This window comes from Phocoena phocoena, chromosome 2, assembly GCF_963924675.1.
Source record: "Phocoena phocoena chromosome 2, mPhoPho1.1, whole genome shotgun sequence".
NCBI lineage: Eukaryota > Metazoa > Chordata > Mammalia > Artiodactyla > Phocoenidae > Phocoena > Phocoena phocoena.
In genome coordinates this window covers 158,056,541-158,078,986 of record NC_089220.1, presented here as the reverse complement: position 1 = coordinate 158,078,986, position 22,446 = coordinate 158,056,541, and the positions used below count along the sequence as shown (strand labels likewise).

Sequence of the window (22,446 nt, the reverse complement as noted above, 5' to 3'; positions counted from 1 at the left end):
GGTACGCGGGCCTCTCATTGTTGTGGCCTCTCCCGTTGCGGAGCACAGGCTCCGGACGCGCAGGCTCAGCGGCCATGGCTCACGGGCCCAGCCGCTCCGCGGCATGTGGGATCTTCCTGGACCGGGGCACGAACCCGTGTCCCCTGCATCGGCAGGCGGACTCTCAACCACTGCGCCACCAGGGAAGCCCATGTCCCCAGCTTTTATACAAGGTCTGCCCCCGAAGTTCATTTTCACCTTTTGGGTGTGGTGGTTGTTCAAGGCATATTTTTTATGGAAAGTGAAATGTCTCATGGGGGTAAGGAGCCCACTCACACCTAGAGAAGCCTTGAGTACCAATGCCCAGTGAGGCTGAATTACAGTGTGAATGTCCCAGCCGGGTCCTGGGAGCCCGGCTGTGCTGGGGGAGGAGGGGAGGGGGGAGGTCACAGAGGCAGTACTACAGCAGCCTCCCTTTCGGGGCCCAGGCCAGTCTAGGACCCAGTTTTGTTTGTTTGTTTGTTTGTTTTTGGCCACGTAGCACATGGGATCTTAGTTCCACGACCAGGGATCGAACCCACACCCCCTGCAGTGGCAGTGGAAGCACAGTCCTAACCACTGGACCACCAGGGAAGCCCCAGAACCCAGTTTATTTCATCAGTCGGTCGGTCTGGGATCCTTCTCCCAGTCGCCTCACTTGGCCTTCAACTTCCCAGTTTGGAACTCATTTGCACCTCCCCACTTCCCCCCCCCCCAAAGCTCCAAAACCACAATTACCTACTTTCCTCCTGTCTTCCAGCCAAACTGCTAGTTCTTGTCAGTTACACGTGGGAGGAAAAAGTACTTTCTTTAAAATCACTTACATCACAGACAGCTGGTCTCTCAACCTATTTCAAGGCATTCCTATCTTCTAATGTTTAAAGGCAAATTTCGAGCAGCCATTTTTATGAAGGTTAAAGAAATGGGAAGAGCCCAGGGGGGCAGGGGGCAGGGGCCCTGGGGTGTCTGCCCCCCGCCATCATCCCACCAGACCTCTCCACTTAGCACAGCTTCATTTTTTTGCTTTTTTCCCACAACACTGTGGGCCTTGGTGGGAGGGGACGGGATTGTGTGCAGGTATCGTATTTGTCGAATATGATACCTTTAGGATTCCACTTACAGCCCCGAATCCAGTTTGGAGTAAAAGCAATTTCAGTGATGTAAGCCGTGGTTATAAATGTCAGAGAGGGGGGCCTCTCAACCAGTAAAAACATTGACTCTGTCCAGTTGGGAAGCCTCTTCTTCCCATGCTCATTGCACTGCAGAGGTACCAATAATCTGTGACCCCAGACCTGGTCAGGCCATGGAAAGGTCTAACATGGAGAGGTCAAGATGAGGGATTTCACCCGATTCAGACATGAGCTCTCCGACTGTTTTACCTACATGCTGCAACCTGGGAAATTAAACTTCTGAGATCATCTCCCACCCTCCATCACACAATCCCTGATAAGGGTATTTTTGAGTAAATTGTTACGCACATTCATGTGGTCTATACCTAGACACGTTGCCATTTTTGAAAACTCTAGCATTAAAATAAACTCACTACCTAGAGAATTTAAACTCACAAAAGTCAGTGACGTTTTGGAATACTGTAATCAACAAGTTACTTCAGTCCTCCAAGCCAAACGTTATTTTCAATAAGAAACCAAAGCAGATAAGACTAAAGCCATTCCCAGAAAGAAGCACGTTTCAGCTGCAAGAAGGGCCACAGCTGCATCAAGATCTAAGTGCTGTTGGCAACAACAGAAACTGCAGTTAGAAGAGCGTCTTGCACAAGCTGATGTAGAGATAGACTGAAGAAAAAAAAAACAAAACAGCTCAGGGTACAGGGAGAGGTGCAGAGAGACAAAGCTGATGACATAACCCAGGGAGGGGATGAGTCTATGTATGCAGCAAACTAGGTCACTCAACATGCGAGCAGGCCTGGAGGACGTTTGGGGCTGAGGCTCTTGGTAAACACCAGCGCCAGGGGAACCAACCAGCCTCCTGTGGGAAGCATGTGTTGGATGGTGCAATGGACCCCCCAAATCTGGGCAGGTGGCCTCTGAGGAGCAGGGTGTCAGCCCCACAGGGGCTAAGGAGAGAGAAGGAGCATTTCCTGCACACAGATTCACAGCCATGTCCATGCACTAAGGGGTTTCCACGCACCCTCATCTAACCTTCATTGCAACCCTTAGATCGGGTGCTAGTGTTATCCTGTTGTGCAGATAAGGGCACGAGGCCGAGAACGGTGACATAATTTGCCCAAAACCTAATAGCTAGGAATCAGTGGACCCAGGATTTGCACCCATGGCCTGGTGACCTCAGATCCTCCGTTCTTAGCAGCTCAGGACTGCACCCCACGGAATATCCAGTGAATGTTCTTCCCTGGTTGACAGAGGACTTGTTGATGGTCTCTTAAATCAACTTTGCAGGGAGAGGTTAAGTATGCACTGTTCTGCATCTCTGCCCCAGGAGCTTCCAAAAATCAATTTCCAACAGACACTGACATGTTCCTCCTCACAGCGCTGGCCCTGAATATCTGAGGGTTGCTATCCTCCACCACAGCTGCTGAAGGCAACTAAAACTTGATGGCAGCTGCGGTTTACTCAATCTCAGTTATGTGCCAGGAACCTCATAGATGGCACTGAATCCTTACAGGAATCCCACAAGCGGCAACTTCCATCTGCATCTTAACTCAGAAAGATGAAGGATGGACATCAAGAGGGATGCAGCTATGAAGGGTGGTGCTGGAGCTGCCTTTCTAGTATGGTTCATTGCCTCCTGACGCCTCCCCTGCCTGGCCTCAGCCAATATGCTGTCTTTAGGCTTATCCTGAAGATCTGGTGTTAACCAAGAAACGCATTCCTCCATCTCTGAATCCTGCTGAAATACTAGGAAAAACAGCACGAGACCCACAGCTGACCACTGGAGACAGGGAATGAACTTGGTCTGCCATGGAATGAACTTGGCCTGCCATGGAATGAACTTGGCCTGTGGCATCCATCTGGTCTGATTCGAACCTGAAGAATCCACATACTGCATAATAAACATTTTGAAAAATCAAGAAGGGTCTAACAGAAAACTAGCCCAAGGAAAAGGTGATCTCCTGCACCACAGGGAGTCAAAGGGAGGCACCCAACGTGAACTGCAAAAGAAGGTAATGTTGGCATGTCTCCCAGGGTCCATGTGTCCTTGTGCATTGGATGGAACATCTTGAGCCAGGCTCCAGGCTTCGCGCTGGCCACCCATAAGCGGTTCGTTCTTCAATTAAAGAAATGTGTCCCCAGGGGCTGTGGGCTCCCTGGCGATTCCTGCAAAATCTCATGAGGACTGGAGGCAATGTGAGGTCCTGGGGTCCACCCTTGTGGGTGTAAGCTGTCCAATAATGTGACAGTGCCCTGCTGGACCAATGCTAAGCCCTCCCAGAGGGGAGAGGCAGAGAAGGAGAGAGATTGAAGGGGATTTACGGAGATTTATTTGGGGAAAGGAAAGATTAAAGGGATTTATGGAGACCCAGCCAAAAAAAAGCTCAACAAGTTAACCCCTAAAATCCTCCTCTGAGAGGACAAGAAAGTCCACCTGCCAAGTCTAATTATTGTCCACTCGGTTGCCAAGTTTGATCCAGAAATTTCTACTTGAGACCTAGTCGTCATTAGCCCCTCTGGGACCAAGCTCTAAAAAGTGCAATTTCCCAGATCCCACCGTAATAATCAGTAAGGCCACGAGGGTTTATCTTTTTTGCAACCAAGAAAAACTTCTGGCTTTTTCTCTCCAAACATAAAACATCCTATCAAAGAAAGACGTAGCAGGAGTTTGCATGTTTATTATTTTTCACAGAACGTCTGGGCTTTAATTCCCAAATCAAGTGGGAGAGCTGTAGGTAACCTACAAACCTGCCAAAGTGATCTTCCTGTTGATAATTCTAGAGGCAAAACCCAGCATTTTCACAGGAAGTTGAGCAGTTCGTCCAGCTGCTCAAATGTCCAGCCTATCATGACTTCCCCCTGTGACAGAACAGGAGATATTTCAAAAGCCCATCCCAGACACAAGCTCTTGGAAAGAAAGAGATTAGCCTTAAAATCCAATGGTCCCTTGGGACTTCCCTGGCAGTCCAGTGGTTGAGACTCCATGCTTCCAGAGGGTGTGGAGAATAGGGAACCCTCTTGCACTGTTGGTGGGAATGTAAATTGATACAGCCACTATGGAGAACAGTATGGAGGTTCCTTAAAAAACTAAAACTAGAACTACCATATGACCCAGCAATCCCACTACTGGGCATATACCCTGAGAAAACCATAATTCAAAAAGAGTCATGTACCACAATGTTCACTGCAACTCTATTTACAATAGCCAGGACATGGAAACAACCTAAGTGTCCATCATCGGATGAACGGATAAAGAAGATGTGGCACATGTATATATATATAATGGAATATTACTCAGCCATAAAAAGGAACGAAATTGAGTCATCTGTAGTGAGGTGGATGGACCTAGCGTCTGTCATACAGAGTGAAGTAAGTCAGAAAGAGAAAAACAAATATCGTACGCTAACACATATATATGGAATCTTAAAAAAAAATGGTCATGAAGAACCTAGGCGCAAGATGAGAATAAAGACACAGACTTACTAGAGAATGGACTTGAGGACACGGGGAGGGGGAAGGGTAAGCTGGGACAAAGTGAGAGAGTGGCATGGACATATACACACTGCCAAATGTAAAATAGCTAGCTAGTGGGAAGCAGCCGCATAGCACAGGGAGATCAGCTCGGTGCCCTATAACCACCTAGACCGATGGGATAGGGAGGGTGGGAGGGAGACGCAAGAGGGAGGGGATATGAGGTATATGTATACATATAGCTGATTCACTTTGTTATACAGCAGAAACTAACACAACATCGTAAAGCAATTACACTCCAATAAAGATGTTTAAAAAAAAAAAAAAAAGACTCCATGCTACCAATGCAAGGGGCGCAGGTTCAATCCCTGGTGGGGGAACTAAGATCCCACACGTCGCATGGTGTGGCCAAAGATTTTTTTTAATTTTTTAAAAATAAACAAATAAATAAATGCAAGAGTCCCTCACAAGGAGAACCCAGGAGCCCAAAGGATGTTGAGTTTTCCCTCCAAACTCTTTCCAAGAGCTTCCCAGAACATGGACAGCCCTGCTGTGCCCACAGAGCAGGTGCTCAGAAAATCCTTGGAACAAAACTGACCAAAAGCAACAAACAGCATCCTTCTTCCAACCCCAAATCCCTGGCGAATCTCACATCCCACACCCAATCTACCAGCAATTCCTATCGGCTCTCCCTTCCACATGTTTCCAGAATCCAACCACTTCTCATCACCCCCAGAGCAGCACCCCAGTCCTCCTCCACCGTTCTCTCTCCCCTGGATGGTTTCCATAGCCTCCGAGCTGGTCTCCCCGCTTCTGCCCTTGAACCCATCCATTCATTCTCAACACAGCAACCACAGCCATGATGGAAACACCTGAGTCAGGTCAAGGTACACCTCTGCTCAAAACAGCCCTGCTGTTCCCTCCGACCGGAACATTTTACCTTTAGCTATCCCAATGCAGCCTCCAGATCTTTATTCAAATAGCAGCTCTTCAGCCAGGCCCTCCCTGGCTACCCTGCTTCAAGCCACCATCACCTCCCCCTCCCAAAAATCCCCGTTCCCTGCTTCATTTCTCCCTTAACGTGTATACTAGATAACATACTCTACATCTTCCTGATTCACATTTTGTTTTGTTTTTTTTCTGGCTTCCTCACCAGAATGTGAGCTCCAGGAAAGCAGGCATTTGTGTCTGCTTGTTCGCTGCTGTACTCCCCGCTACCGTGCACCGGTGCCTAGAATATAGCAGGTGTTCAATAGATATTTTTAAATGTACAAGAGGCTGAATTTATATCACGCCTCAAACAAAGGGCTGAAAAATGCAAACTTCTAACCAATGCCGCAGCTGGGATGCCCTCGGGGGGCACTCTGGGGGCTGCCCACCTCTCTGCTCCTCTGGGTAATATTCTTTTAAATGCTTTTCACAGACTAAAATTTTGAGTAGTCTCAGAAAAATTACTCTTAAATCAGTCGGTCAAACACACAAATCACCTCGGGTAGCTCTGCAATCTCCCTCTCCCCCTACACCCACGTGCACACACCTGCCTCCCACAAAAGAACAGGTGAGTCTGTGTTCTACCCGGGCTTTCAGATAAATCGATAATCTGTGTCCTCAACAGGTGTAGATTGAGCAATTTCAGAACAAGGCATGTACGGAAGATACTAGTGGGAAAGACAGCGCTGGTCCCACAGAAATTTCTATTTATACTCCTCCTAAAGCAGCACCCAGCAGGCCCTCATTTCATGAAAAAGCAAAGGCATTGTGCTACTGACATCAAGTGGGATAACACTTCCTGTCCTGAGCTGTATCACTTTGCTAACTAGCCTGGGCATAAAAATGTCCCTCCAAGTAGGGCTAAGCCGCTCTAGCTACACACGAAAGCTCCCGAAAAATTATAGTGAGTGCCTTCGTTACCTAGACAAGCCAAAAAAATCTTAGGGTTGTAAGGGCACTTGAAAATCATCCCATCTTCCTTGCCCTCCCCCTGATTTTACAGGTGAGGAAGCTAAGACCAGGTCATGTGGAAAAATGACCAAGCAGCCCACAGGCCACACACCCAGCAGCGGCTGAGTCAGACCGTGAGCCCAGGCCCAAGGCCTCCATGGTGCCCGCTCCAGCCCCCCACAAACAGCAATTACTTCAACACAAAACATTCGGTCTGTAAGAAAAGCGTGTATTCATACCCTGCAGAGATGAAGATCTATTTTCCAGAACATGCCATTTCCATACTCTGGGGGAACAAATGAGGTATATTGGGAGAAGCATTCTGTGTCAACTCTCAGGGCCTCCTCTGTTCAGATGCCTTTCATGGTGTGGCAATTACAGAAGCCACTTCCATGAGTCTGGGGTACTTCCTGGACACCATGGTCAAACCTTTCTTCCCATCTGTATCTTTCTCCAAATGGCCTATTTTCATTGTCTTGGTTCAGAAGACGTGGAAAGACACCTACGGTAGAGATGGCCTGAACGGCCTCGGCAAACGCTCCACAGAAATGTTTCCGACTCCTAATTGCTGTTACACAACATTTATTTGATCCCACATTAATCTGGCGTGCCAGGCAGGGATCTGAAAACACAGCGTTGATTAATAAACAGTAATCAAGCCTTCCCACCCTGTTCAGAGCCAGGGTTAGGGCCTGGGATTCCCCTTCAAAGGGAGCCACACTGAAGGTCATAAGTTGAGAGGTTTCTCCTGAGGCCTGACTCAGGGGTGCATCAGAAAACCCAGGTCCAAACCACACAGTGGGTTCCTTCCCCTATGCTGTCCTTTGCTTCCTCCAGCTCTCTTCCCACCCTTCTGGGCCACCCTTCACTCCCATTTGGCTCCCACCCTCCAGCAAGGTCCCGCTGACCACATGGTCTAAATGGCTTGACCCTCTGGCCTTCAACAGTAGAGGTTGTGCTCTGCATGGAAAGGTACCGGGATCAGACAGCCAGATATCAGATTACAAGGTTTTGCCAAGTGAGTGCTCCTTGAGCCTTCACAGTGCTTTATTTTAAAAGCATTTTAACACTGTGGGCTGACAATCTGGCTCCTGGCAGGGCTTTCCTGCCTTAGGATCCTAAAGGCATATGGTAAAAGTGTGACAAACAAAATGATTGGGCCTGCAGAGTACCTTGGAAATGAATCCCAATTGTAACTGTTGACACCCTTGACTGATGCTAGGTTCCACTGCAAACAAGTGTAGAGCCCAAAGCCAAAATCCACACTAACAGAACCAGAAGTGACTTCTGTTTAGACTCAGGTCAAGATCATTGGACTTGGCCCAGGGCGAAACAGGCATCCTGAACTTTGGCCCACTTCTAGAAAGTCCAAGAGACAAAAAGGTGTTGATAACCCAAAAGCTTTCACATGTTACATGTTTGGATAATTAGGTTTTCTTTACCTTAATATTAAAATTAGCTTTCCAAATACTAAAGTTAGTCAAATTATTATTAACATTTGCTGTTACATAATCCACAGAGGGGCTCAACCCCACATGCAGAATCACAAGTTGTTCTGCCTAGATTCGAATATCAGCTCCACTTAATAAGTAGCTCCGGTTTGGCAGGTCACATAATTTCTCTGCTGCCTCAGTTTTTCCATCTGCCAAGTGGGGATAAAAGTAAATACCCACTTCATCAGGTTAACTTGAGAGTAAAATGAGTTACTATACCTAAGGCACTTAGAATAACAACTGGTTCTTGGTATTCATTTAATAAAGTCACCTACCTTTACTACTACTACTATTATTATCATGCTATTGAGTGAAAACATTTTTTTTACATCTTTATTGGAGTATAATTGCTTTACAATGGTGAGTTGGTTTCTACTTTATAACAAAGTGAATCAGTTATACATATACATATGTTCCTATATCTCTTCCCTCTTGCGTCTCCCTCCCTCCCACCCTCCCTATCCCACCCCTCCAGGTGGTCACAAAGCACCGAGCTGATCTCCCTGTGCTATGCGGCTGCTTCCTACTACGTTGGGTAGTGTATATATGTCCATGCCTCTCTCTCACTTTGTCACAGCTCACCCTTCCCCCTCCCCATATCCTCAAGTCCGTTCTCTAGTAGGTCTGTGTCTTTATTCCTGTCTTACCCCAAGGTTCTTCATGACATTTTTTTTTCTTAAATTCCATATATATATGTTAGCATACGGTATTTGTCTTTCTTTTTCTGACTTACTTCACTCTGTATGACAGACTCCAGGTTTATTCACCTCATTACAAGTAGCTCAATTTCATTCCTTCTTATGGCTGAGTAATATTCCATTGTATATATATATGTGCCACAACTTCTTTATCCATTCATCTGTTGATGGACACTTAGGTTGCTTCCATGTCCTGGCTATTGTAAATAGAGCTGCAATGAACGTTTTGGTACATGACTCTTTTTGAATTATGGTTTTCTCAGGGTATATGCCCAGTAGTGGGATTGCTGGGTCAGAGTGAAAACATTTTGATCATTTTATTGTTTGTGTTTCACTCTTCTAGAACCCCTGTCAGCACTACAGGACCATAGCGGGAAGCTTCTTTTCAAAGAATTCTTTCCAAGACAGAAGGCAAAGCTTTGGAACCCTAACAGAGACCCATCCCCAGGTTCACGGGGAATGTGGCCAGAGTCCAAGAGGTTGTTCTGCAAGAGCTGTACAGTCTCTCCGTCACCATGAGTCAAGTCCCCATCCTGCCCAGAGGTGGAACCACCAGCAGTCATACCCAAACAGCACCTGCCACAGCAGGAGCCACTCAATGAAGCCACAGCTCATGGGGCTGAGCAGCCCAGCCACGGCAGAGGGGCAGCTACCCGGCTCTCCCGGGAGCATGAGGCAGTCAGGGGAGCTGCATCCATCTGCTTGGAGGCTGCAGGCAGAGGGACCAGCTCCAGGGGCTCGGGTGGAGATGCGCCTGGCAAAGGAACGCATTCTCTCATGATGGGACTCCACTCTCTCCCATCCCCTCATCTGAGGCGATCGGTCTCAGGATGACCAGCAAGCACACGCTTCTTCTTTCTCGGCAACTTAAGCACCTCAGAGTCACTACCCCAAACCCAAATAAACCTCAATGATAATTTTCTAAAGTTATGGACAAAACCTCACCCCTTAACAGGCCATGCTAAGAGGCAGCCCCAAGCCCCTCTCTATGAAAAGGCTAAGTCCTTTCTGTTTTTTTTCCAACAGACAGAAAGTCTACACCCACAGGTAGACTGTGTTCCTGAAGCGAGCACAACGGCTGGGAGACCCTATTCTCATCCTCAGCAAGTGTGTGTCCCCAGGATCAGAAGCATGGCAGGGATGCTACCTTCACAACTTGGGCTCTGGGGGACCATTGCAGATGCGCGGCTGGGGGAGGGAAAATGACCAAACAACTCAGTGGACCCTGAGTATGGGACAGAAAACAATCTGGGTTTGAAAATGTGGTCCTGGAAAAGCAAACCAACCACAATAACAAGTAAAGGGGGTTTAAGGAAGACAGGAGAGAAGAGCACACTGATTTCTCTTATGAAACACCTCGTCTATCTCTTCCCAGCCTAATTAACACCTCCATGAACCCCTGCAAAACGTTCGGTTCATACAGCACATATGTGTATGAATGTATATGCTGACAGATACCGATCACATGAGGGGAGAAAATAACTCCAATTTCAGACTCTTCCAGCAGTGCCCGATTCTCTTTCACTATCAGCCTCCCTACCTATTCTAAGGCACTCCACAACAAAACAAACAAAAACCAACTCCTGGGCAGAAAGGGAACAGCAGCTGAATGGAGCAGCACATGCTCGGAGCCTTCCTGCCATGGACTTCTGGTTACTCCGCCACCAGCCTCGGACTACACACAGCCCTAGAGAGAAACCACCGGTACAGCGACCCTCGCAGACCCTCCCTTGGCGACCCGCACCCCAGCGTGTGCTGCCGAGCCTGGTGAAATGGACAGACGCTCAGGTAAGGCTCAGCCCACACGTGACCCTGAACACTGCGAAATTCCTCCCTTCCTTAAGTCTTGCCTACACCTAGTACGTGAAGATGTCGATTCTATAAGGATACATAACGGGAAGACAGAAATGTGAATGCCTGGAGCCCGATTTTCTCGTGACCACGTCTCTCGCGGACACGGTGCACCCATGCACACAGTGAGTAGACGCACGCAGCCAGTAAACAGGAATATCCACCATGCTCAGCCCACAGTCACGCGTGGGGAGAAGTCGAGAGGGCGGCGGTGTCAGGGAAGTGAAAAGTCGCCCGCCTGCGACTGACCCCGAAAGCCCAGAGCCTCCCCCGCCCAGGAGCGGCTCCCACCCGGGCCCGCGGGGCGACCCACGCGGCCGGCACGCAGCGGGGCACGCAGAGCCGAGAACTGGACAATGAGGACGCGGCGACCCGCCGGTTCCTACCGCGGTGGCGGCGGCGGTGGCAGCGGGAGCCACCTCTGCACCCGCGGCCGCTGCCGTCTCCACCCTCTCCTCCCCGGTCCCCACTTACGTTCCGAGGGTCTCCTTAAACTCGAAGATTTTCTTGATGTCTTCAGCTTGCTTTTTCCAGGAGGAGCTGCTCTCGCCGTTCTCCCGGGCCATGGCAGACGAGGCCGGCGTGCGCAGAGGGCGGCGAGGCGGAGCGGCCGGGGACGCGGGGGGCCGGGGTGGGCGCGCGAGGAGGGGGCGCCCGAGCGCGGGGGCGCGGGGGGGGCGGCGGTGCGGGCGCAGCGGGGGCGGCGGCGGCGGCGGCGGTGGCTAGCCGGTCCGGGAGGGCTGGGCTGGCGGCGCGGGGATGCGCGGCGCGGGAGCCGGAGGAGACTTTGTGCTGCGGCAGAGCTTCCTCTTCTGCAGTTTCCTCTTTCACTCTCGCCGCCGCCGCGGTCCCTCCCTGGCTCTTATTTCTGCGCGTCTCGGGCACAGACTTCCTGCCGCCGCCGCCACTCGCCCGGCTCCTTTGCAGCCGGCTGCCAACCTCACTTTCTGCTACTTTCTTGCCTCCCTTCCCCTCCCTCCCAGCCGCCCGCCCTGCTCCCTCCCTCCTCCTCCTCCCGCGGGCTCCCCGCCCTCCCCGCACGCCCCGGCCGCCTCCCGCCTCCCCGCCTCCCGCGTGCTGCCGCCTTCGGGGATGTCCTGTTCCCCGGGAACGCCGTGCCCCGGACGCCGGGGCACCGCCGTCACCGCCCGGCTACGCTCCCCGCCGCCGCGCGCGCCCTGGAGCCCAGGAGAGGGCAGGTGCGGGGGACCCAGGCAGGTGCGGGCGCCCAGGCGCGTGCTGGAGGACCCCGGCCCCCCGGGGCTGCTTTATTAATTCCGCAAAGTCAAGTCTCGGGGGCGCGAGGGCTTTCCTCTCCGGCTGCGGGAGAGGGCGCCTCTGCGCTGCGCTAGGACGCTGCAGGGCGGGGGCGAGGGCGAGGGCGGGGGCGCGAGGCCACCCGGATGCCGGGCGCCGAGGGCGGGGGCGTCCTCCCTGGGCGTCCGGGCGCTGCGCAGGGTCGAACGCGGGGGCTGGTTGTTATGGCGACGGGAGGCGGCGGCCGCGGGGATGCTGGCGGAGGTGGGCGTTGACTCGGGCGGCGCGGCGCCCGCCAGCGGCTGGCGCTCCCCGAGCCTGCCTGGCCCTCCCGACTGGGCCACTGGAGCTAATTCGCATTGCACCAAAGTCGGCGCCCGTGTCCAATTATGGCTGGGGGAGGGGGCCTCGCAGCGAGGAGGGAGCCGGGAGCCTCGCGGCCGGGGACGCGCAAGACGTGCCAGGCGCTGCCTCGTTTTCTCTGTGGGAGCTTAACTCCCAGGGTTATCTGGCGGCCGAGCGGCGGGTGGATTCAGGGCCGGGCTCTGTGCGCCTCCCAGGCTGCTTCGGCCCCAGGGCTGGAGCGGCCTTCGCTCCAGCTCGGCCCCTCCTGGTTTCTCCCTCTCTTCGCCGGCCGAAACCCAGAGATTTGGAGCAAAGTGAACCTCTGCCCCACACTCTCTTCGCCAGGGGGGCCGCCCCTCCTCAGCCCAGCCGCAGTGGGTTTAGTAGGGCACGCTGTGCCAGGGAAGGTACCTGGAAATAGCCTTTCTAACAGATTGGAGAAACGCACCCAGAGTTGCCTCTGGCCTCCCATTTCGGAGGCGCATTCTGACTGCCCATCCCTCTCCCGTGTCCACCTGTCAGAGGGCGATCCACGTACAGACGCCCATTCCCAACCTGCAGGGACTACCTCGTGTTTCGAAAAATTGTAGTTTCCTTCGTATCAAGACTCTCTCTTCCTGAGGGCCCCTCGGCTGAGTTGGGTAAACAGCCCCGTGTCTTGATTGGTGACACCTGTCCCATTTTCCCAGGACTGTTCCAATTTCACTGTAAAAGGGGGAGAAAAATATTCTACTCCCTGAAGAGGAAACTTACCCAGCACCTTCTTCCTCGTTCTGACAGGCCGGATGCAGGCCGACTGCTCTCCCAGAAGCCGTCTATACCCACCCCACACTGCACCCTGCCGCCCTCCACCTTTTTTCCCTGACTCCAAGGAGGTGGAAAGATAATCTGGCCTGCCCATTCCTCCACATCTGCGTGCTGGATTCCGCCTTTCAGGGGCTGTTAGCTTAAGGCTCTCCAGGCTGAGGAGAGCAAATGGGGGATTCGGTTGTTAGAAACTGACTAAATTGACAAACCCAACTTCCAAGATGGATGACTAGGGAACCTCTCTCAAAGTTGGGGCACGTCACCAAAAGCAAACAGCACCACTTCAAGAAGAAATACATTTGCACAGCACTGTAAATCAACTACACTTCAATAAAAAAAAAAGGTTTTTTTGAAGAACTATACTATCGTTTATTGGGGTCAAAGTTTAGGCAATATGAAGAGTAGGAACCAGGTGTGACTAAGATCCCAGTGGACACTCCCATGCCCGCCATATGCATCTGCTCATCACTTTTCTCCTTTCCCTTCCTTCCACTCCTTCTTCTTATCCCGTTCTTTCCTCTCTATTTCACCCTTGCTCCTTGCCTATGGATCAAACACCGGAGCTCATGATAACAATTCTCAGTCTCAGCTTTTGTCCCCGGAAATAAAGAAGTGGTGATGCTAAAGAAGTTTTGTACGGTTGGAACTGTAATGGGGAGTTTTCTTTCTCTTCCAAATTTTCCGTAATGATGTTCATTCAGAGCATTATCAAGTTATCCTCAGCTGGACTAGGTCCTAGAGAAAAGACTCAAACTAATGGGGAGTTGAAGAGGCCAAGCCCAAAAGAATGGATCCCATGACCCAAAGAAGGAGGTGGAAATGTCAAAGACAATTCAGTCTGGCTTTAGCACTGTCATTCCTCCCTTACTGGACGCCATGTAAAGTAAGAGATCTTGACCTTGGAAACTGCAATAGAAAACAAAACCATCATTCCCGAAGAATGGTTAAACCGTAGCCTGTTAAGGGCTTAATTCTGCTTGCTTGAGGACTCTTGCTTGGACTGTTCTCCAGTAACAGACCATTTCCTCCAGCTGCCGTGTTTTTCTAGCGGTGGTGGCTGCCACACTCTTCTTCCCACCCCAACTCCGTTGTCAATCAGTTGTTACCTATCGGTCAAAAGCTGTCTGTTCCCTAACAGTTCCACTCCAGAAAGCTCTGCAGATATTCCAGATTACTAAAGTTTAGGTCCCAAGTCTTTATATTTCCTTTAAAGCCTTTAATTTTTTTAATTAAAGAACCCAAAGAACACGTTGTTTAATAACCCATCATTAAAGACTTACTAATTTTATGCCCATCAAAATCTTTTCCAGCCAACAGTCCTGCCAGTAGGTCAGGTTTGTGTGGCCCAGGTTCAGAGCTGGGCAGGTGGTGTGGGGGAAATATATACTATCTAAAGCAAATGCATAGATTATAATAATTGAAAATTTCTAAATTACCTCTATTCAGCCTTTAGTACCTAAAGTGATAAACCAGGAAGGCAAGCTGGGGTGGTAGAAAGAACTAGAAATCCAGGAAACTAGGCTCAAGTCCCAAGTCTGTTGCTAAGTTTGTGTTAAAGACACTTTACCTCCCTGAGCCTATAAAACCCAGGTTGTAGGAGGGAGAGTGGTAAGTAAACTCAATGATTTTAGGATTTGTAAATCAGTGTGTTTTTTTCATATGATGAAAAGCTTATCCAGAATATCATTACTCTTTGAAAACATAAGAACTCTTTGGTCTAAAAATGTATTAATCAAAAATGTTTTATTAGGTGACTTCACGTAGATACACTCTACACGAAAAACTTATTTAAATCTCAGCCAGAAATATTGCAGGGAAAAATGTTTCATTATTAGAAGATGAGCATCGGGACTTCCCTGGCGGTCCAGTGGTTAAGACTCTGCACTTCCACTGCAGGGGGTGTGGGTTGGATCCCTAGTTGGGGAACTAAGATCCTGAATGCTGCACTGCACAGCCAAAAAATAAAAAGTTGGGCATCATCCTTTCCATCAAATGGATTGTGTGACAACACTCTGATGCTAGAGGCCTCTTCTCACAAACCCTGTAAAGTTTGGTTATCTTAAATTGTGTATGTAATTCCTAGAAATAGTTAAGGAGAGTTACTAGGCCATATTTCCTAGCAAGGCACACCTCAGAGATACTGCAGGTTTGGTTCCAGACCATCACAATAAAGTGAGTCTCAAAAGTTTTTTGGTTTCCCATTGCATGTAAAAGTTACGTTTACACTGTCCTGTAGCCTATTAAGTGTGCAATAGCGTATGTCTAAAAAAAATGTATGGACCGTCATTTAAAAAAATGATGCCAATAGACTTGCTCGATACAGGGTTGCCACAAATCTTCAGTTTGTTAAAAACTCAATATCTGCGAAGTACAATAAAATGAGGTCTGCCCATGTGCTGATGATCAGCGTAAGTTGTTGACTGTGTACACAACGACACCTAGAAAAATCAAAGCTGAATGAGGAATCACACATAATTGCCACCATTGCAAAAAAAAAGCAGCCTGGCAGGGAGGCAGGGTCCAGAAGAGGGACTCAGTGTTTTTGTTTCAGATCTCTATTCAAAGAGGTAAAGACAAAAGAGCCTTTAGTCAAAAACCTGGGTTATAAAGAACCTGAGCGTGATTCAAAGAAAATTCCAGCTAGCCTGGAAGATGTCTAAGTCTCACTGCTTACCATGAACCTCTTACAAATAGCTCTTCGTAGAGGAACTCATCTAGTTTACATGAAAAATCAAGGTAGAACAAGCACAAAATCTTTACAAAATTTCTCCAATTTAAAAAGAGAGAGTGAAGGAGTAGGAAGAACAATAGAAGTGAAGATTCAACACAAGAAAAAAAATCTGGGGCTTCCTTGGTGGCACAGTGGTTGAGAGTCCGCCTGCTGATGCGGGGGACACGGGTTCGTGCCCTGGTCCGGGAAGATCCCACATGCCGCGGAGCGGCTGGGCCTGTGGGCCATGGCTGCTGAGCCTGCGCATCTGGAGCCTGTGCTCCGCAATGGGAGAGGCCACGACAGTGAGAGGCCCGTGTACTGCAAAAAAAAAAAACTCTGCTATAGAATAGATAAAATTTGTGTTCAAAATATCAAAATTTATTTTGAAAAATTGTATAAGACAAGAACTTGCTCAGGGAAGATAGAGCAAGATAACAACAGGACTTAAAACATGAGCTGGAGAGCTCAGAAAAGAATCAGGAAACAAAATGAAATCACCATAGGTATAAAGACTACATTGGAAAAGGCACAAGGAAAATTTATAAAAACTTTTTAAGGAATATAAAAGAATAGTGGGAAAATAAAATGGAAATGAGTAAAGGTTACCTAGAAAATTATATGAAACACAAAGTTCAATATATTCATAAATGGTGTCCCTTCTGAAGAGACTGAAATAATGGAAAAAAAAATATTTAAAGATGTTATTCAAGAAAACTTTCCAGGGAATTCCCTGGTGGTCCAGTGGTTAGGACTCAGAGCTTTCACTGCCGGGGGCCCAGGTTCAATCCCTGCTTGGGGAACTAAGATCCCACAAGCCACGCAGTGTGGCAAAAAAAAAAAGAAGAAAACTTTCCAGAAATGAAGAACTTAATCTACGGATTGAAGGGGCACATCAGGTATCAGAAAATATATGGATGATCAATATCAAGACATGTCCTAGTAAAACTCCTTACCTCCAAAGAAATAGTCCTTTTGTTTTCTCAAAAAAAAAAAAAAATCGAGTTACATGTAATGGGAAATATAAATATCAGCCTTTCATAGACTTCCATAGCCACATCCAATGATAGGGGATATGTTTATAAAGTCCCTGAAGAAATTAATTGTTATGTAAGAATTTCATAATAATAGATAATACTTATTGAGTTCATATAATGCATTAGACCCTGTTCCAGGTGCTTTACCATATTTATTCATTAATCCTCACATCAATTCTATGAAGTAGGTAATATCGCTATTCCTATTTTGTAGTAGAGGAGACCAAGATTTGGAAAGGTTAAGAAACACACCCCAGGGCACACAGCATGAATGAATAAAACCCAAGCAGCCTGGCTCCAGAGCCCTGCCCTTAACTGTGGTACTGTAGTCCCTCCGTCAAAGTGTTACTCAAATAAAAGGCATCAGACAAACACTGAGAAGCTGTTACTGAAGGGGGAGGGATGGATGTTGAGCAGGCAAAAGTGAGAGATTTCCCCCACCCTGTAAACATGTTTTCCATAAAGAAAGAGAGGAGAATGATAGTTGTTCAAAAACAAAATAGGATAATCAAATGACTGCTAAATCCAGAAATGTATCTTTTGTTTTTTAAGTTTCTTTTTTTTTCAAACCTCAAGGGACTTTTAAATGAACACACCCTCCTGGATCTTTACCTGGTGGTCATAACCTTTATCTTCCTACCTTAGACCTGAAACAAGGGCGGAACCTTTCCCAACATTCTCCCAGACCTGGATCTTGCTTCTGCTACAACTGACATTGCAACACAATCTTGTCAGTTCATGTTAGAATTAAGAGTCTATTCCTGGGCTTCCCTGGTGGCGCAGTGGTTGAGAGTCCGCCTGCCGATGCAGGGGACGCGGGCTCGTGCCCTGGTCTGGGAGGATCCCACATGCCGCGGAGCGGCTGGGCCTGTGAGCCATGGCCGCTGAGCCTGCGCGTCTGGAGCCCGTGCTCCGGCAATGGGAGAGGCCGCAACAGTGAGAGGCCCGCGTACCGAAAAAAAAAAAAAGAGTCTATTCCTAACTTAGCGAAGTGCATTTGGCAATATGCACAGGTGCATTTATAAAATTGAGGACACTGAAAACAAGAAAAAAAAATGGGAATTCCCTGGTGGTCCAGTGGTTAGGACTCAGCATTTTCACTGCAGGGGCCCGGGTTCATTCCCTGGTCGGGGAAATAAGATCCCATAAGCCATGTGGCACAGCCAAAAAAATAAATTAAATTGAGGACACTGAAAGTAGTAAATATGTTTCCTCTTCTATGGGGAACCAGGCCTAAACAAAAATGGTACCTCCCCTGATTTTCTACCCAGAACAGGACCTACAACAGACACTGAAGTAGAATCTCATCAATTTATATTTAAACTTAATGCTATATTCCAAACAACTGAAGGAGGTACATTGGATGATACACATAAATGCATTTATAAAATTTGAGGGCATTTAGTCAATAAATATGCTGTTTCATATTAACAAAGCCAGGCCTACACAACCAACCACAATGGCCTCCAAAAATTGCCCATAAAGTTGATATTCTCCAAAACCCCATATCTTTTTAAAAATCTTTTCCTGTAAAGATGAGTAATTATCAAAAGATGGGAGCCTAATTGTAAGATGATCTTTCTTCCTTTTCAGTAACTTGAACCACAAACATTTTTAAAATGTAACAGTCAAATAATGTTGAAGAAGGAGAGGGATCAATCTTAAGAAATGTCTTCCAAATAGGCCCAGGAAAATATGCTCATCATCGCTAATTGTTAGAGAAATGCAAATCAAAACTGTCAATACAATGAGGTACCACCTCACACAGGTCAGGATAGCCATCATTAAAAAGTCTACAAATAACAAATGCTGGAGAGGATATGGAGCATTTGTTCTCCTACACTGTTGGTGGGAATGTAAATTTGTGCAGCCACTATAAAAACAGTATGGAGGTTCTTCAAAAAACTAAAAATAGAGTTGCCATATGATCCAGCAATCCCACTCCTGGGCATATATCCAGACAAAACTGTAATTCGAAAAGATACATGCACCCCAGTGTTCACTGCAGCACTATTTACAATAGCCAAGATAGGGAAAAAAACTAAATGTCCATCGACAGATGAATAGATAAAGAAGACATTTTATAGGACTTCCCTGGTGGCGCAGTGGTTAAGAATTTGCCTGCCAAGGATTTTGGGCTCTACGAAGAGGCTTGTTTTCCATTCAATAAATGTACGTGTTTCTCAGAAAACAAAAAAAAGAATCCGCCTGCCAATGCAGGGGACACGGGTTCAAGCCATGGTCTGGGAAGATCCCACATGCCACAGAGCAACTAAGCCCGTGCGCCACAACTCTGAGCCTGCGTGCCACAACTACTGAAGCTCATGCGCCTAGAGCCCGTGATCTGCAACAAGAGAAGCCACCACAATGAGAAGCCCGCGCACCGCAACAAAGATTAACCCCCACTCACCGCAACTAGAGAAAGCCCACACGCAGCAACGAAGACCCAACGCAACCAAAAATAAATAAATAAATTTATTTTAAAAAAAGACGTGGCGTATGTGTATACACACACACACACACACACACACAATGGAATACTGCTCAGCCATAACAAAGAATGAAATAATGCCATTTGCAGCAACATGGATGGACTTGAGATTATCATAAGTGATAGGAAGTGAAGGAAGTCAGAAAGATAAAGACAAATACGATATGATATCGCTTATATGTGGAATCTAAAATACGACACAAATGAACATATCTATGAAACAGAAACAGACACACATACAGATAACAGACTTGTGGTTGCCAAGGGGAGGGGATGGGGGAGGGAAGGATTGGGAGTTTGGGATTAGCAGATGCAAACTATTATATACAGGATGGATAAACAAAGTCCTACTGTGTGGCACAGGGAACAATATTCAATATCCTGTGATAAACCACAATCAAAAAGAATATGGAAAACAATATATATGCACGTATGACTGAATCACTTTTCTGCACCGCAGTGATTAACACAATACAGTAAATCAACTATACGTCAATAAAAATTCTTTTTTTAGAAATGTCTTCCAGTGTTTGGTAAATTACCAGTTCTGGTGCATCTGGGGGCACTGGGAAGATGAACTGCAACACCAGTGAACTGACCTGAACTCTGTCCATCAACCATTCTGAGCAGCTTAATTTCTCTGTGAGATATTTGTTGAGCTTGTACTTTGAAATAGACACTCTGAAAAAAAAAAAAAAGAAATAGAAGCTTTAGATTGAAAAACGAATGAAGCACAGTTCCTGCCTTCAAGACGTTCCAAGTCTAAGAGACAAAGACATGTAAACAGGTAGTAAAAATAAAGTGTGATTGAGGCTATAACGGAGGTTTGCACAGAGAGGGGTGGGGAAGCACAGAACAGAAAGGGCCAAAGTTCCTGGAGGTATCAGAAGAGACTTCATAGAAAGGAAGACTTTCGACCTGGGTCTGGAGGATCAGTAAAAATTTGCCAAGGAGGGAATGGAGGGTGCATGCAGATTTCAAGCAGAAGGAAAAGCATGTGTAAAGGAACAAAAACCAAAGAAAGGTATATCCATCAGAATAGCCTGGTGACAACCCCAAAATCTTAGCAGCATAGGCGCAAAGGTTTGTTTCTCACATTCATCAATTGGTCGGGACCTGCTGGCAGAGTAGCCGCCATCTTGAACTTTGCTGGTCCCTGTGGCGGAGGGGAATCAAGCCAGGTTTGCACAGCAGTTGGTGGATTGCTCTGTCCTGGAAGTGACACACATCACTTCCACTCTGGCCGGAACTGATGACACAGCCTCACCCCACAAGGGGGCCTGGAAAGGCAATCTTATCATGCACCCAGAAGGTGGAGAGCTGCAGTGATTTGCAAACAGCGCTAATAACCACACCAAAGGCACTGCAGAAGGCTGTGTGTTCAGGAAATGGTGCTGGAGGTGCTGGTGGTTAGAATGCAGGGAGCAGAGACGGGAACACAGAATAGGCTGGAAGAAATTGAAGGATCTGTTTGTGAAAGGCCTTCACTGTCCTTCTTTTGGGCCCCAAAATAAAAATTTTAAGTGCTTCAACAAGTGTGACAATCAGGGTTGAAAACAGCCACACCCCACCTTGCAGTTCAGGAACGGCTGTGTCACCCACAGATTGTACATGGGCTTGTGGCTGCTTTTCTGATCCTGGTAGAACACAGCCTTAAGCACGACGGAACCCTGGACACCTTTGAAGGAATTCGAACCAACAACTCCAGAGGTTGCAGTATTGCTTCCTACATTCCTACTTTTGATGTTAGTAATGTATTTCAATTTCTAGTCTTTAAGGAATCTTGAGGTCTGGGGTGAGGTCCTACATATGTGCCAAGGATGGACTGATTAGCTCGGACTCTAAAATGCAATCTCCTTTTGGGGCATCTCTGCAGTCCTGAGTCTCAGAAACAGTCAGGAGCATCACTGAATCTTAATTCCAGTCCGATAGACTATTAGCTCTAGTCCAATACAATCGTAACTCCAGTCCAACAGAGCCCTAGTGTGCTGTTATTGGTGAGTGGGTGGGTACTCCATGCAAAAATGACTTTGCAAACAGCCTGACGCAGGAACCAAGCCAACAAGTAATCAGGTTTGTCAGTCGGTCTGGTGAGAGCTGTTTGCAAGTTCAGGCTTTTCCCTTAGGGCTACAGAGAAACAACAGAGTAGGTGCAAGTGTGGGGTTTTCTTTTTAAAACACAACTGGTGTGAAAGGCATCTAGCTTGTGTTCTGATATTGGTCCACTGAATTCAGAGCACAAACCAGAGCAAGGTGTTTGTGTGAAAAGAAAGAACCCAGGTCTCCTCTGATGTCTAACCCACTCCCTGACTTCAGGCATTTTCCAGTCCTTTCTCCAAATGAGGGTACCATATGGGTGTGGAGAAGAAAACACCAGCAAAGCACTCTGGACTTCTCAGAAGAAAGCCAGTAGGTAAACATAAGGTATTAACAGTATGCACTTTTACTTTTTAATAGCTGTCACATCTGGCTCTTTGTTTTCTGCCCAGATTATAAAATGAATGCTTTAAGAATTAAAAAAATATCCTACCAAAAACACATCCACCCACAAGACTTCCACTGGATGGTTGCATTTTAGATTCAATGTCAGTAGTCTTGGAATGTCTTGGATTCTTGTCTCCAGCAGGGGTTTTCTAGCTGCAGGAAACCTCATTAGCCAGACCCTGCCAATACCTTATTCCCTAAGAGCATCTCGGCATCGTGGGCATTAACTCTTCAAAATCAAAACCTTAAAAAATCTGTAAACAGCAACATATGAGTATTTTTGTATAAACCATAGACCTACAAGTGGAGACCAATAGTTTTTACAAAAGCAAATGACTTGTCACTTAATTTTTTAAAAAGGATATGCTCCTTCGAGGTGACAGAGTGCCCCTGGAGGCCTTCATCGTTCTATTTCTCCAAAGTGTTTCTAAAAACAGAGGAAACATGAGGGGGAAATATTCACCCGAAAGTTATGGGGAAAAAAATCATTTAAGTGCTTCTCAGCATTCCTGGTCCAACGGCTTTTCCAGAGTTCACAGACAGAGGCAGCCGTGGCATTTATACCCCAGATGGACATAAACCAGACTGTGGGATTATTGGGGCATTAACTACACCCGTGACAAAATGTCTAAAACTGACAATGTTGAGGAAAGATATTTAAATTACCACCCAGAAGAAGAGCCTTTCTTCTAATTGAATTTAGACAGGAACTAAGA

At 47.5% G+C, this 22,446-nt stretch overlaps 1 protein-coding gene across 1 annotated transcript in view; it reads right to left on the bottom strand.

Annotated features, from left to right (window-relative positions):
- Positions 1–11,165, bottom strand: part of CAMK1D (calcium/calmodulin dependent protein kinase ID) — a 417,163-nt gene extending 405,998 nt beyond the window's left edge. Inside the window, exon 1 of the mRNA XM_065870982.1 lies at positions 11,074–11,165. Within this exon, the coding sequence (XP_065727054.1) occupies positions 11,074–11,165 (92 nt within the window). The remainder of the gene's footprint in view (positions 1–11,073) is intronic.
- Between the last annotated feature and the right edge of the window lie 11,281 nt (positions 11,166–22,446).